Here is a 14,376-nt window from a genome sequence, read left to right on the forward strand (position 1 = left end):
GTCAAAGTCCTGAAGCCAAACTCAGCTGACTGCCTGAATCAGCGTCTAAGCCCATGATGGTGAACCTATGGCACGTGTGCCCAAAGTGGCATGCAGAACCATGCCACCTGGCATGCGCAGTGTTGCCTGTTCATCCTCCAGGTTCTGGTGCACATGCGCACATGATGATCAGCTAGCCTTTGTGCGTGCAGCAGTGCCAGAAACCGGAAGAGCTGGTCTTCTATTTTCTGGGGTGAGCATACATGCTGGCCAACTGATTGGTGCGTGCGCATGCATGGCAGTAACTGGAAGACTTGCTGGCTGGAATGCCTGCATGTGCTGTAACCTGGAAGTACATTTTCCGGTGTGTGCATGCCCCCTGGGCAGCTTTTCAGGGTTGTAGCCCAGATGAGTGTACTTACATACATGAAGTGCTTCCCTTTCGGCACTCGATGCTGCACATGCAAGTGTACTCTTTTTTTGGCATTTGGTGCCGAAAAGGGTCACCATCACTGATCTAAGCTCATACACTATGCTTCATCTGATTGGTGAAGTAATCAATGTCCCAGAATTGCACAATAGGTAGTTCTACAAGCTGATCTGAATTGATACAACAGATTAAGCCACAAAGAAACTGAGGTTTAAACTAGCCAGGTTTAACTCTTGGCAAATGAAGCCGCATGGTTTGTAACTCTGCCCTGTTAATCCTGATTGAAGGCAGCTGATATGTCATATCTCCAGACACACAGATTGCTCTCCATGCATCAAACACAGGACAAGAAGTAACTGATGGAAAATTATCCATTATATTGTCTGGAATGGTACAGGATCTCCTGTTTGAAAAGGAGGTTGGACTAGAAGACATTCAAGGTCCCTTCCAAATTTGTTATTTTGTTTTTTTTCATATAGCATATTTTTTATTATTTTTTCCCTTCTACAACACCTTACAGTCATTACATCAACATTGTTGTGTCATCATACCTGTACATGTATATAATATTTTGCTTCTATATTTGTGCTATTCTGTTTTAAAGACACCTGTTTGAAAACTTGCTGACTTTAGATGGGTTGGACTAAAATGTCCATCACCCAACATATTGAAGGATATTGGAATAATAGCAAACACTCCCAAAACAAATGCAATTAGAGGCCTCTGCCAGATCCAATGGATTTGTCAAAAATGGTAAAAACAGTTTTGTCCCATTGTGCTGCCAACTCTGCCTCTTTCACATATGTGTGAAACATTATCACTGGTGTACAAAGGAGGAATGGCTTGTGTTCCAGGAACAACAATGCTCTCTTCCTCTTTTGTGTCTCTGGCAGACACTTATATCTTTGTAGTGAGTTTAGAAGATGGAGAAGGATAAGAACCGTTACCAAGGCAACAAACAAACATAGATTGAGCTCATACAAAAATAAAGATGTATGAAAATGTGTAAGACAGTCCCTTCTAATTCACATGAAGATAAAAGAGAGAGAAAGAGAAGCAGAAGCCATGATATTTGCCACTGGTTCATCTACACCAGATTTTTCCAGTTTTATCCTGAGATAACTAGGACAGGACCAGGGATGGTGGTGGAGGGTGCAAAACATGATGTACTGTAATCCTAAGCAACCAGTCTTGCAAAAATGCCAAGGTCCAAGGATTAACTGCAGCTTCATCAAGTGAGGAATACGCAGCTTTTGCAGATAGCCACAGAATAAATTAAAGTCAAACTGCAATGACGATTGTGCTGTTTCCAGTACTTTGATTGATAGTAGCTGAATCCTGCAGTCCAAAAAGCCAGATTTTAAGCAATTCAGCACAGTGATAAGGAGAACTCCATTGTAAGAGAAGCTAATGAGAAAGGAAAATTTCTGATGGATGGAAAATCTTTTTTTAAAGGCACTGAGAGTACAACAGCTGCAATCAGAGTTGGCAGTAAGGCTGGCTGGGGAATTCTGGGAGTTGAAGTCCACATACCTTAAAGCTGCCAAGGTTGAGAAAGACTGCTTGCAATGATGGCAAAAAATAGAAGACAGAAAGCAATATGGATATAAGTAAGCTTAAAGGTAAAGGTTAAGGTTCCCCTCGCACATATGTGCTAGTCATTCCTGACTCTGGGGGGCGGTGCTCATCTCCATTTCAAAGCCGAAGAGCCAGCGCTGTCTGAAGACGTCTCCGTGGTCATGTGGCCGGCATGTCTAAATGCCGAAGGCTCACAGAATGCTGTTACCTTCCCACTAAAGGTGGTTCCTATTTTTCTACTTGCATTTTTACATGTTTTCAAACTGCTAGGTTGGCAGAAGCTGGGACAAGTAACAGGAGCTCACTCTGTTACATGGTGCTAGGCAGGGGTGGGTTCCCACCAGTTTGCACCTATTCGGTAGAACCGGTTCGTCAAATCTACCGAACCGGTTAGAAGAGGCGTCACCTACAGAAGAGGTTTCCAAAATTTTTTGAAACCCACCACTGGTCCTTGGATAGGATTATTCTACACTATCATGCTCATATTTATAAAACTCAGTGCCTCTGTGAAAGATAAGGATGACTACTGCATTTGTGGTGCAATCAGAACATTGCGTGTGTTGAAGTTGTTTTAACGCAAACCAAAGATCCCTTTTAAAAAACAAGTTTACATCATATTCTTATGCATGCCAGTGCTGTGCGTGAGGTAATTTAAGGTGGTTCTGACAAGTGTCGTCGGCATCTTCATATCCGGTCACATGGACAGCAAGGCACTCCCATCTGGTCACATGGGCTGCAAGCCACTCCACAAAGGAGGCCACACCCACAGAGTAGGTTAAAACAATTTTTGAAACCCACAACTGGTGCTAGGGATTCAAACTGCCGAACTGCCAACCTTTCTGATCAATAAGCTCAGCATCTTAATCACTGAGCCAGCTTGGTGAACATCTAAAAATTTAAAAAATAAACATGTATTAGAAAGAAGGTCAGAACATTAAAAAAGAAAATAGAAAGAAAACAATAAATGGAATCAAAGTCTCAATGCTCAGAATGAGCTGAAGTGAATAAAGGATGTTGAGAAGGATTTCTCAGAGATTTTTAAAGAAAAAGAAAAGAACCAGTCTATCAACTTCCCAGTCAAGAAAGGACAATGCTAACAAGAAAGTAAAGCTAGGAGGACTCAACATAGTTGGTTTCAGTCTCTCCAACAAAAAAGGTATGTGTTCCAACTGGAAATTGAAGAGCAGTAGGAACAAGGAAGATTGAAACCTAGGAAAAAATGTGTGCAGGAGATCTCTGAATTCTGGCTGAGTTTAAATCTCTTGGACAGACAATTTCCAACTCTGAACACTTAAGGACTTGCTAATGCTTTGTTCAAATTTTGAGGTCAGTGTTTCTCACCCTTGGCAACTTTAACATGTTTGGACATTTAGTTTAGTTTAGTTTATTGTCATTGCACATAAATAGGCACCACTATCTTGTTTTTACTACTGTGCATGCGCAAAGTGCGTGCCCCACCCAAAGCGTATCCCTGAGTGAATTGGCAGTAGCAGAAGCTGGAAGCCACTCCTGCATTATAACTATAAAAATAAAACACAAACATACATACTTTACTTTCTATATAAGTGAAATTGAGAACCTGATATTGTGCTATACCATAGAATTCAATATGGTTACTGCCCTGGGATAAAAGTTGTTTTTTCAGCCTATATGTCCTTGTTTCATATCCTGTACCATCTGCCAGATGGTAATAGTTCACAAAAAGGATGCCCAGGATGAGATGGACACTTCTATTCCCAGAAGTCCCCAGCCAATAACTCCCAAAATTCTGGGAGTGAAGTCCAAATACCTTAAAGTGCCAAGATTGAAAAAACACTACTCTATGTACAGTGTTTTGAGATATCCTGGAGAACAGATGCCAAATGAGTGGAGATGGGCATGTGAAAAGGTGGAAAGGAAGAAGACCTGGGAATCACAGACTGACTAAGCTGATTTCAACACCTGCAAAGTTTCTACAAAAAGTGATAAAACAATTAATCAATGCCCCACTTTCCAAATAATGCCACCATGATAGCAGTCAGCATTGCTTTCTCCAGAACAAGCCTCACCAGGCTAACCTTCTCCCTCTTTTGAAATAGCAGCACATTGTGAAATCTATGTCTTTATTTCAGCAAAGCATTTGACATTGTTGTCTGTAAAATTCTGATTAGCAAGCTTGTTAAGCATGGGCTGGGTGGGTTTGACAGGGGATGCACAGGCAACTTTAAAAATTGTGTTCAGAATGGTCCCCTCATTAATACTTCCTCATCAAACTGAAATGAAGCATGGATTAAAGTGCCACAAAGTTCAGCCCTGAATTTCACACTCTTCAACTTTTCAGAGATGAAGGGAAGGCTTATTCAACCCCCAATGACCAAAAACTGAGTAGAGCAGGAGCCTGAGGAAATTCAAGATGATCTTGAGAAGTTAGAGAATAGGCTTAGCGTAATAGAATTTGTCCAAGACAAATGCTTTTTTCACACAGGAGAGGGGGGGGGGGGAGAGAGCATAGTATTGGAATATCTGGCTCAGTAGAAATATTTTTTTGGATATGTATTAATGATTATAAACTGAATATGAACTAGCAGTGTGATGGGGCAATAGTTTCATGTTACATCAACAGAAGTTCAGTTTCAAGTTTGGGGAAGTAATAATTCCATTTTATTTTCTATTGGTCAATTCCACCTCAAGTACTGTGTCTGATTCTGGACACATTTGAAGAAAGATTCAGAAAAGCTGGACAAGCTACAAAGTTGATGACAAGACTGAGAAGTAAAGTCTTCGGAGGAGAGCTTGAGAGAGAAATTGTATATATAAGGTAAAGGTTCCCCTTGCACATATGTACTAGCTGTTCCCAACTCTAAGGGGCGGTGCTCATTACATTTCAAAGCCAAAGAGCCAGCACTGTGCGCAGACATCTCTGTGGTCATGTGGCCGGCATGACTAAATGCAGAAGGCGCATGGAATGCTGTTACCTTCCCACCGAAGGTGATTCCTGTTTTTCTACTTGCATTTTTTACATGCTTTCGAACTGCTAGGTTGGCAGAAGCTGAGACAAGTAACGGGAGCTCACTCGGTTACGTGGCGCTAGGGATTTGAACCACTGAACTGCCTACCTTTCTGATTGACAAGTGGCATCTTAGCCACTGAGCCATCACGTCCTTTAATGTATATATAGCAATGAGAAAAAATAATAGAGGAGACAAATAACTCATGTGTGGGGGGGTCACCCAGAGAAGGTCAAGCTCTGTTATCCCAAACAACAGGCAAGGAGAATCATGGAGCTCTTTTGCCAATAGTTGAAGGGCTGTCATAGGGAAGAGGGAGCCAATTATTCTCTAAAGCAGTGGTCTCCAAAGCTGGCTGAGGAACTCTGAGAGTTGAAGTCCACAGGTCTTAAAGTTGCCAAGGTTGGAGACCACTGTTTTAAAGCACCTGAGGCCAGGACAAGAAAGCAATGGGTGGAAGCTCATCAGAGGGAGATCCAGCTTGGAAAAGAGGAATTTCCTGACAGTGGAACAATGAAGAAATGGAACAACTAGCCTCCTAGAATTGTGACTACTCCATCACTCATGATTTTCAAGAAAAGATTCCATTTGTTCAGGATAGCATGCAGCAGTGCTGGTGAACCTTTTCGGCACAAACTGCTGAAAAGGGATGTGTGCATACAGAGGGTGGCAATGACTGCTGAGAAGGGGCACTCCACATGTGTGAATGCGCTTGTGTGTGCATGCATGCTCATCTGGACCACAACCCAGGAAGAGGAGTGCCCAGGGGGAATGCATGCACCAGAAAATGAACTTCTGGTTTCCGGTACGTGCATGTGCGCCAACCAGCAAAGTCTTTCCAGTTACCAGCTCTTCTGGTTTCCAGCAGTGGCTGCATACCGGCTGATCGTCACATGAGAATGGCATACCAGAAACCCGGGAATGGGCACCGCTGCATGTGCCAGGCAACATGGCTTCTGCGTCAGGGGTGGTTTTGGCTACTGTTACTGCCGGTTCGCTCAGGGATGCGCTGAGTGCACACTTGCACTTCATGCACATGATACACATGTGTGATGCATGCTACATGTGCATGCACTGTCCTAAAATGTTTCTTGCGCATGCACAGAAGCAAAAAGATGGCGACATCTATGGCACTGCCGAGGAAAACTAGTTTGGGGCATGGCAGCTGAGTTACTACCTACTTGGCCGAACCAGTCCTGACCAGTAGGAAACCAACCTCTGCTCTGCATGCCACTTTGGGCACGCATGCCATAGGTTGCCATCACGGGTATAAGGACTCCTGCCTTGAGCTGGAGGTTCAACTAGAATATTTCCAAAGTCTCTTCCAATCCTATGATTCTAAATTATAGGATGGTCACTTACTGTTGACTGTTAGGCAAAACTTCCTGATTGAAGGAATGATAGAACAGTTGACCCTGTTGCCAAGGAGACAATAAGCAAATCTCCATAGATATATTTAAACAAAGGCTGGACAGCACTCCGTCTGGGATGTTTTATCCTGGATCTTGCCCTGATCAGTCTGCAGCTGAGCACCAAGCAAACATTGATTCACGATCTCAAAATAGTTGTCTTGGATGCTGATGTCACCACTGGCATCTCGTGCAAGTTTGCTTCATTTCTGCACTGCATGTGTTCTGAACTGAGAGGGAAACAGGCCTTGGGTGCAATGGTGGGGGACAAAGCAGGAGTGTCCTGAAGGGGGCTGAAGGGAAAGGTTACAGTAATGGGGTTCCTGGGGCCTTTCAGATGCTGCACTGTTGGACTCTGTATCCCAGTGGCCCAAACCAGCATGGTTAATCCATCACTGTCTGGAGCATCACAGATCTCCCATCCCTGCTTTATAAAGGGGAAAGTTCCCTCTGTGATGGATCCTCCTGCAAAACAGTCTCCCCAGCATCACTAGGCAGCATCCATAGATGCCCCAATTTAAATCATTTGAAGAATATGAGAGGAAACATAAGCATTTTCATGAACTGAAGAAGCTTCTTGGATGGGAAGCAAAGCTTTTTCAAGGAAAAATACAAAGAAAGTCCAGTTGCCTTTTGGAAAAGCATCTTTGGGAAGTGGTAAGTATGAAAATGGGGATACAATGGCTCATTGGCTAAGATGCTGAGCTTGTCGATCAGAAAGGTCAGCAGTTCGAATCCCTAGTGCCGTGTAACGGAGTGAGCTCCCGTTACTCGTCCCAGTTCTGCCAGTCTAGCAGTTTGAAAGCATGTAAAAATGCAAGGAGAAAAATAGGAACCACCTTTGGTTGGGAAGGTAACATGGTGCACCTTCAGCATTTAGTCATGCCGGCCACATGACCATGGAGACATCTTTGGAGAGCGCTGGCTCTTTGGCTTTGAAACGGAGATGAGTACCGCCCCCTAGATTCATGAACAACTAGCACATATGTGCAAGGGGAACCTTTACTTTTTTTAGCTGATCAACTGAAAGCACATAGGCTCTCTCTCCACTGCTCAAGTTACCCACACAAGCATTTGTGTCCACTCAGCAGAGGGAACCATTCTGTTAATGTGACCAAGCTAATTGATTCTGTCTCCTTTGAAAGAAACTTTGCTGCTGAGATGCTTTTATCCCCCATTCCACAGAGCTCCATGTATCCTGAGTGTCTCTGCATGCAAAAGAACCAGCAAGTTGGATTTTTGTACCTTTTCAGCTACGCATCTCCCATTTTCAAGGAAAAAAAACAAAGAAAGTCCAGTTGCTTTTTGGAAAAGCATCTTTGGGAGATGGTAAGCTTGAAAAAAAAAACCATGGAAGCCTCTGGAGTTTTCACAGTTCCCACTTAAACTCTCAGGCCAGTTCATAAGAGGCTTGGAACAAGGACTCACAATCTTGTGAGATTTTGGCTGCTATGCTTGAAGCTAAGCTGCTTTCTGTGTATAAGCAGAAGAAGAAGAGGGGACATCCGAATGACCTCCCCCACCCACCCACCTTGCGTCTGGCTTTTCTGTCCAGGCCCTAGGAAAGGGCAGCCCAACCCAGCTAGTAAACAGCTTCAGCATTTGCAGGCCATCAGTCTAGTCCTGTCCGACTGGGTGCCAAGTTTTTTGCTGAGCAAGAAAACACCCGCCAAGCAGGAGGAATTGCTGACGGGCCTGGAAAAGACTCAAAGCCTCTGTTGCTTTTGGGCAGCGATTGACTTTCCAGGATTGACGGGTCCTTTATTCGTTCAGCTGAAGCTTAATCATCCACAAAACCCACCATTTGGAGAATCCCAACAGTCTTCTGGGGGACGCACAGCTAAAAAACCCAGGCCAGATACAAACTGTTGCCTTCGCCTAGGTTAAAGCTGATTCATTGTAACATAGCTATTTTTTCTGGCTTAACAAATTGTGTGAATTCAAAGTATTTCATTACTTTAGGCTACGAGATATATATATATATATATATATATATATATATATATATATATATATATATATATATATATATATATTGCTTGTGCACGTGTCTCTCTTCTCTCTCTCTCTCTCTCTCTCTCTCTCTCTCTCTCTCTCTCCATACGCAAAAGCATCTGGGTGGGTGGGCAGAGCCTCCCACCACCGCCACTACTGTATTTGACTGAACCGGGCCAAACCAGGAGCAACCCACCTCTGATAGTTGTATATTGATTGCAGTTACAGAGGAGTTTCCTGACTAGTTTGCTCAATTTTGGGTCTTAGATTGGCTCAGATTTTGGGTACTGAGTAGAGATTGTTCTGCATTGAGATATCAGGGATCAAAGGATTAATTGATTTAGGACAGATGTCCCTCCTCACCATTCAAGGATTTTCCAGAGGCTCACATGGCAATCCTGCTCTCCTCTGAGTTTCAGCTTGTATTCGGACAATATGTTAATCAAGGTTATAAACCGAGTTGAGTTGGTTAGACTGTGGTCCACAACTGGGACCAGGTGAACCTGGTCTTTGCAGGAATCTTATTTTAAAGTTAAAATGTTGTGTCAAACTCCACAATTATCAATCAGGAATGATTTTCAAACCTAATCACAAATACCACTTTCCAAATTCTCTTTGGGCTCAGTGATTGGTATAATTTTATATAGTGTACATTCTTACTTTAACTATGGCTTATTGGATGAACCACAATTGGCTGAATAAACGGAATATTCTCAGCAGAAACCATGGATTGACAAGATAAAGTTTCTTATGTGTTGAGTAGATCTACATAGCCTTCCTTAGCACAACACAGCTTCACTCCCATAATTCTCAGCCACATTCTTCATACATCCATTTGAGACCTCGAGTTGGGGGTGACTGGTTTAGAATACAAATGTTAGAAGGTGCAGAGATGGAAAAACTGATGAAAGAAATACAAGAAAAGAAGGAATCAGAATATTATCTAACTTGGAACAAATGGTACAAATGATTAGAGGACAGAAACAAGAAATAGGGAAAAATAAAATAGTGATGTAATAGAAGGGTTAGGAGATAGGGATAAGATAAGATATAGTTAAGATAAACTAAGACATAGTATCTAAATGATACTAAGACCATAAAGTACATTATAGGTAAAATAATATTCTGATATAAACAGTTAAGGATAAATAAGTATGGAATAGTATACATAAACAAGTAAAGAATAAGGAGACCAAGAATGTAAGACATGAAAGAATTGGAGGGAAAATACCAACTGTATGGAAACTAATCAAGGAGAGAACAACCTAAAAATAAGGAGAACTTTCCAGATAGTTAGAACAATTAATCAGTGTAAATGCTTGCCTCCAGATGTTGTGGGTGCTCCAACACTGGAGGTTTTTAAGAAGAGACTGGACAACCATTTGTCTGAAATGATATACAGTATCCTGTTTGAGCAGGGGGTTGGACTAGAAGACCTCCAAAGTCCCTTCCTATTCTGTTATTTATTGCTATTTTACTAGGCACCTAAGCCCAATAGTGCAATTGTGAATGATTTTGAGTAGTATACATCCCAAAGATATGAAAGTCAAAAAAATACTCAACACAATAAGAACAAAGCATATTAATAACACAATGAATAATCATAGTCAGTAGAATCAGGAATATTAATCAGTTAATCCATGAAACCAACCCCCGTAAAGCAGCATCCCATGGCCAGGGGAAATAAGATGGAAACAACATGGCCTGCTAGAATAACCAAGTTTCAAAGGAGTTCTTGGAAAGCAACAGGAAAAAGGGCCATTGCACCTCAGAGAAGATGTGGTTCTGCAAGAGGGGAGTATCGGTTATCTCATTTCTCTGATTCCTGAAGATTCCTGGAGTAAAGGATTACCTGCCCTCTGATCTTGGAGATGATTAGATACTATTGGGAATCGCAAACATTAGGAATCTAGTAGAACAGGGGTGGCCCATGGGCCGGATGTATCACCCGTTGACCATGTCCATCCCCGTTTTAGCAAAGGGTGGGGGAGTCATGATATGTCACGTGATGCCAACCTGACAATGCAAGTTTGACACCCCTGTAGTAGAAGCTTTCAGACTAATAAGCTTCATTAAAAGGCAGAAGTCTCCAGTTAGCAAAACCTTAGTAAAATTTATTAGAGGTAGTCTTTGACTTATGATCACAATGGAGCCCTGAATTTTTTAAGTCAGGCATTTGTTAATTTGCCCCATTTTACGACCTTTCTTGTCTCAGTTGTTAAGTGAATTACCACAATTGATAATTTAGGAACCCAGTTATTAAGTGAATCTGGCTTCCCCATTGACTTTGATTGTCAGGGGTTGCAAAAGGAGACAGAGCAACGGTCATAAATATAAACCTGTTGCCAAGCATCTGAATTTTATATCACAAGATCACAGGGATGCTGCAAAGGACACAAAGGGTCAGAAGTCACTTTTTTCAATGCCGTTGTGGCTTTGAATGGTCACTAAATGAAAAGTTGTAAGTCGAGGACTACCTGTAGTCTGAAAGCTACCAAATTTCTGCTTGATGACTGTGGATCTCCTCCAATAATATCTATTGAAGGAAGATGGTCCTGGAGGTATACCAGTGGTGGGTTTCAAAAATTGTTGAGACCTACTCTGTGGGAGTGGCTTGCCACCCATGTGACTGGATGGGAGTGGCTTGCCGCCCATGTGACTGGATATGAAATTATGAATTAGTACTTAGGTCGGTCCAAGTAGCTATTCAGAAACTCTGGCATTGAAGCATGCAAGTCTTAACGCTGTCAAGTTACAAGATCCTTGCCAGTGGTGGTTTCAAAATTTTTTGGAACCTCTTCTGTGGGTGTGGCCTGCTTTCCGGGTCCACTGGTGGAACCTCTTCTAACCGGTTCGGTAGATTTGACGAACCGGTTCTACCGAATAGGTGCGAACTGGTAGGAACCCACCTCTGAGGTACACAGATGCTGAGCAATCAACCAGTCCTTGAATGGGCATCTAGAAGCAATGGGGCTATCTGGACCAATCAGGATTCAGCAAGAACAACCATATCAAGCAGCTCCAAGGATCCTTTTTCTCCCCCTGGGTTGTGGGCAGCGTTTCAGAAGCAAAATTGGCCACTGGGGCTCACCTGTATTCCCAGTTATTCCCCTTCCCATACTGCTGTTTCCTAAATATGAGTAATCCTCAACTTGTGGCCACAACTGGAACGTCCGTTGCTAAGTAAGGACATTGCTGAATGTGTCATGCATGATTTTACAACCCTTTTTGCCATGGTTGTTAAGTGAAAGAACTGAAGCTGTTAAGTGAATCATGCAGTTGTTAAACAAATCTAGCTTCAAAATGCCACCCCGAGAACCCTTCAGAGAAAATGAATAAGTAAAGGCAACAACGGAAAGGAGGAGGGATGAGGAGGGAAAGGAAGAAAGGGTAAAGCAGAGGAAGTAAGGGAGGGGAAGTAAGAGCAGGAGAGAGGGCAAGAAAGAGGAGAAGGGAGGAGGAGAGGGGAAAGAGAGTGGAAGAAGAAACGAGGAAGGAGGGGAGGAAAGAAGAAGGTAGAGAAGGCAGTTTGAGAAGATAAAAGGAGCAAGGTTGTTGCAAAATAAAATGGAGGCACGGGGTGGCAAGAAAGTGATCCAAACTGTTATCTATATAGAGCAATTATAAGAATGTATACCTATGAATGAATTTGACAGGGGGGGGGAACTTTTTGCAAAAAAACAAAAACAAATCTAGCTTCCTTCCCTGAAATTTGTTGTCAGAAACTGGCTGGGAAGTTTGCAAATGGTGATCCCATGACCTGGGGATGCTGCAACCATCATAAACATGTGTCAAGTGTTCACATTGCCAAGTGTTCACGTTCTGATCACCTGAGCATGGGGATGCTATGCCAGTTGTAAGCACGCGGACCAGATCAGCATCGTTGTAAATTGGAATAGTTGCTAAATGAATGGTTCTAAGTCGAGGATATCTTATTGTTGCTGTTAGTTGTGAAATCGTGTCCGACCCATAGTAACCCCATGGACAACATTCCTCCAGGCCTTTCTGTCCTCTACCAACCCCTGGAGTCCATTTAAGCTCACGCTGACTGCTTCAGTGACTCCATCCAGCCACCTCCTTCTCTGTTGTCCCCTTCTTCTTTTGCCCTCCATCATTTCCAGCATTAAGACTATCTACAGCTGCCTTAACAATCATGTCTGAAAATCCTGGTCATCACAGTTGGTTATGGCTGTTTTTGTCAACCTTCCTTGTAGACCTTCACCTCCCAGTGATATATGGGGAGAAAGAAGGCTTCTAAACCAACTAAGAACTGGTCAGTTTCTTAGCCAGCAGACAAGTTTTACTGCTATATTATTTATCGCTTCAAAACAAATTCCTCCAGCACACAATTGGAACGAAGAATTCGAACAGAAATTGATGCATTGCATAAATTTGCACAGAAAACAGGTTATCTGCAGTCATGTAGCAGTTTTCAGAGTCAAGAGCAGAAGACACTCACTTTGCCTGATGAACCAAGGAAGTGTTGCCTAATCGGAGGATCATCGGACCTTTGGGATTGCGTATCTTCTTCACCAATGAGGTCTTCAGAAGACCAAACCTTTTGATTAGGTTAAATCCTGGAAAAGAGAGAAGAAGGTAAGCTGAGAATCTGTTGAGAATTTGGGATGTTATAACGCAATGCAGGGAGGGGGAAACACCAGGTTGGGGAATCTGATTTCACCATCTATCTTTTGAACTTTCTCTATTGGTTCATAATATCTTCTCTATTCACCCTGAAGGATAATAAAGGCTAATCCATGAAAATGTAAAATACAGGGGAATAATAAGCTGTAGGGCAGTGATGGTGAACCTACGGCACATGTGCCAAAAGTGGCACACAGAGTCATCTCTCTGGGCACGCCGCCTGTTGCTGTTGCCTGTTGCTCTTCTGGGTTCCTGCATGCATATCTTTGCATGCAGGGGCACCGGAAAACACAAGATCAGCTCCCTGGTACACAAGCGCTCACTGGGAATCTGAGCTTCAGTTTCCAGCACACACATTCATGCCAGCCAGTTGGCCTTTGCACACACATGTACGCCAGAAACCAAAAGACCAGGTGACCAGTGGGCATGAACAGAAGCTCAGTTTCCCGGCATGCGCACACGTGCCAGGAAACTGCTCTTCCAGTTTCCAGCATTCCCCCACGAGCGTGTGTGCACTCCAGTGGTGGGTTTCATTTTTTTTAGAACCTATTCTGTGGGTGTGGCCTATTTTGTGGGTGTGGCTTGGCAGTCATGTGGGCGGGCAGGTACGGCCAACTTGACATCACTCATGCACACTCAGTTACATGACCACCACCCCCAAGCCATGTGGCAAACATTTTTGGGAATCCAATGAAAGGAGAGGGGGGGAAGAGAGGGGAAAACCTCCCCAAAATAGACAACTGGAGGATTAAGGGCTGAAATTAGAGAGATCGGAGAAGGCAAGACAGAGAGGAATCCAGTAGAAAGCTACCACACGCTGGGGAAAGAACTTTGGGGAGAACGGAGGAGGCACAACACAGAGGAATCCAGTAGAAAGCTATCACCTGCTAGGGAAAGAACTTTGGGAGATCGGAGGAGGCAAGGCAGAGGGGAATCCAGTAGAAAACTCATGAGCTTGCTGTTGCTGTCTGGTGGATTGTGCCGCTGGACCTCTCCATGCTTCTCTGTTCACCACCTCCATTCTCAGGTATGAGACTTGACACCGAATTGGGCTAGGATAGTGCGGACGGGCAGGGGGGAGCGAGCAATGGAGCAGCTTCTGGATGGGCAGGGGTGAACAAGGAGCGACAGGGCCGGGGCAGGTGTTCCAGAAGTTGCTTCCGGGTCCACCGATTGAACCTCCTCTCACAGGATTAGTAAATTTCACCATCCGGTTCTCCCGATCTGGTGCGAACCAGCAGAAACCCACCACTGGTGCACTCTCATTTTGGCACTCGGTGCCGAAAAGGTTCGCCAACACTGCTGTTGGGATAGCATTAGAAGGGATAGCTGTGGGTCTTTTATAGGTGAAAAT

The 14,376-nt window shown here is 43.5% G+C and overlaps 1 protein-coding gene across 1 annotated transcript in view; it reads right to left on the reverse strand.

The window, feature by feature from the left end:
• COL16A1 (collagen type XVI alpha 1 chain) overlaps positions 1 to 14,376 on the reverse strand; it is a 297,538-nt gene that overhangs the window by 228,285 nt on the left and 54,877 nt on the right. Inside the window, exon 4 of the mRNA XM_032227775.1 lies at positions 12,838 to 12,955. Within this exon, the coding sequence (XP_032083666.1) occupies positions 12,838 to 12,955 (118 nt within the window). The remainder of the gene's footprint in view (positions 1 to 12,837; positions 12,956 to 14,376) is intronic.

Source organism: Thamnophis elegans, chromosome 12 (assembly GCF_009769535.1).
Source record: "Thamnophis elegans isolate rThaEle1 chromosome 12, rThaEle1.pri, whole genome shotgun sequence".
NCBI classification, from domain to species: Eukaryota; Metazoa; Chordata; class Lepidosauria; order Squamata; family Colubridae; genus Thamnophis; species Thamnophis elegans.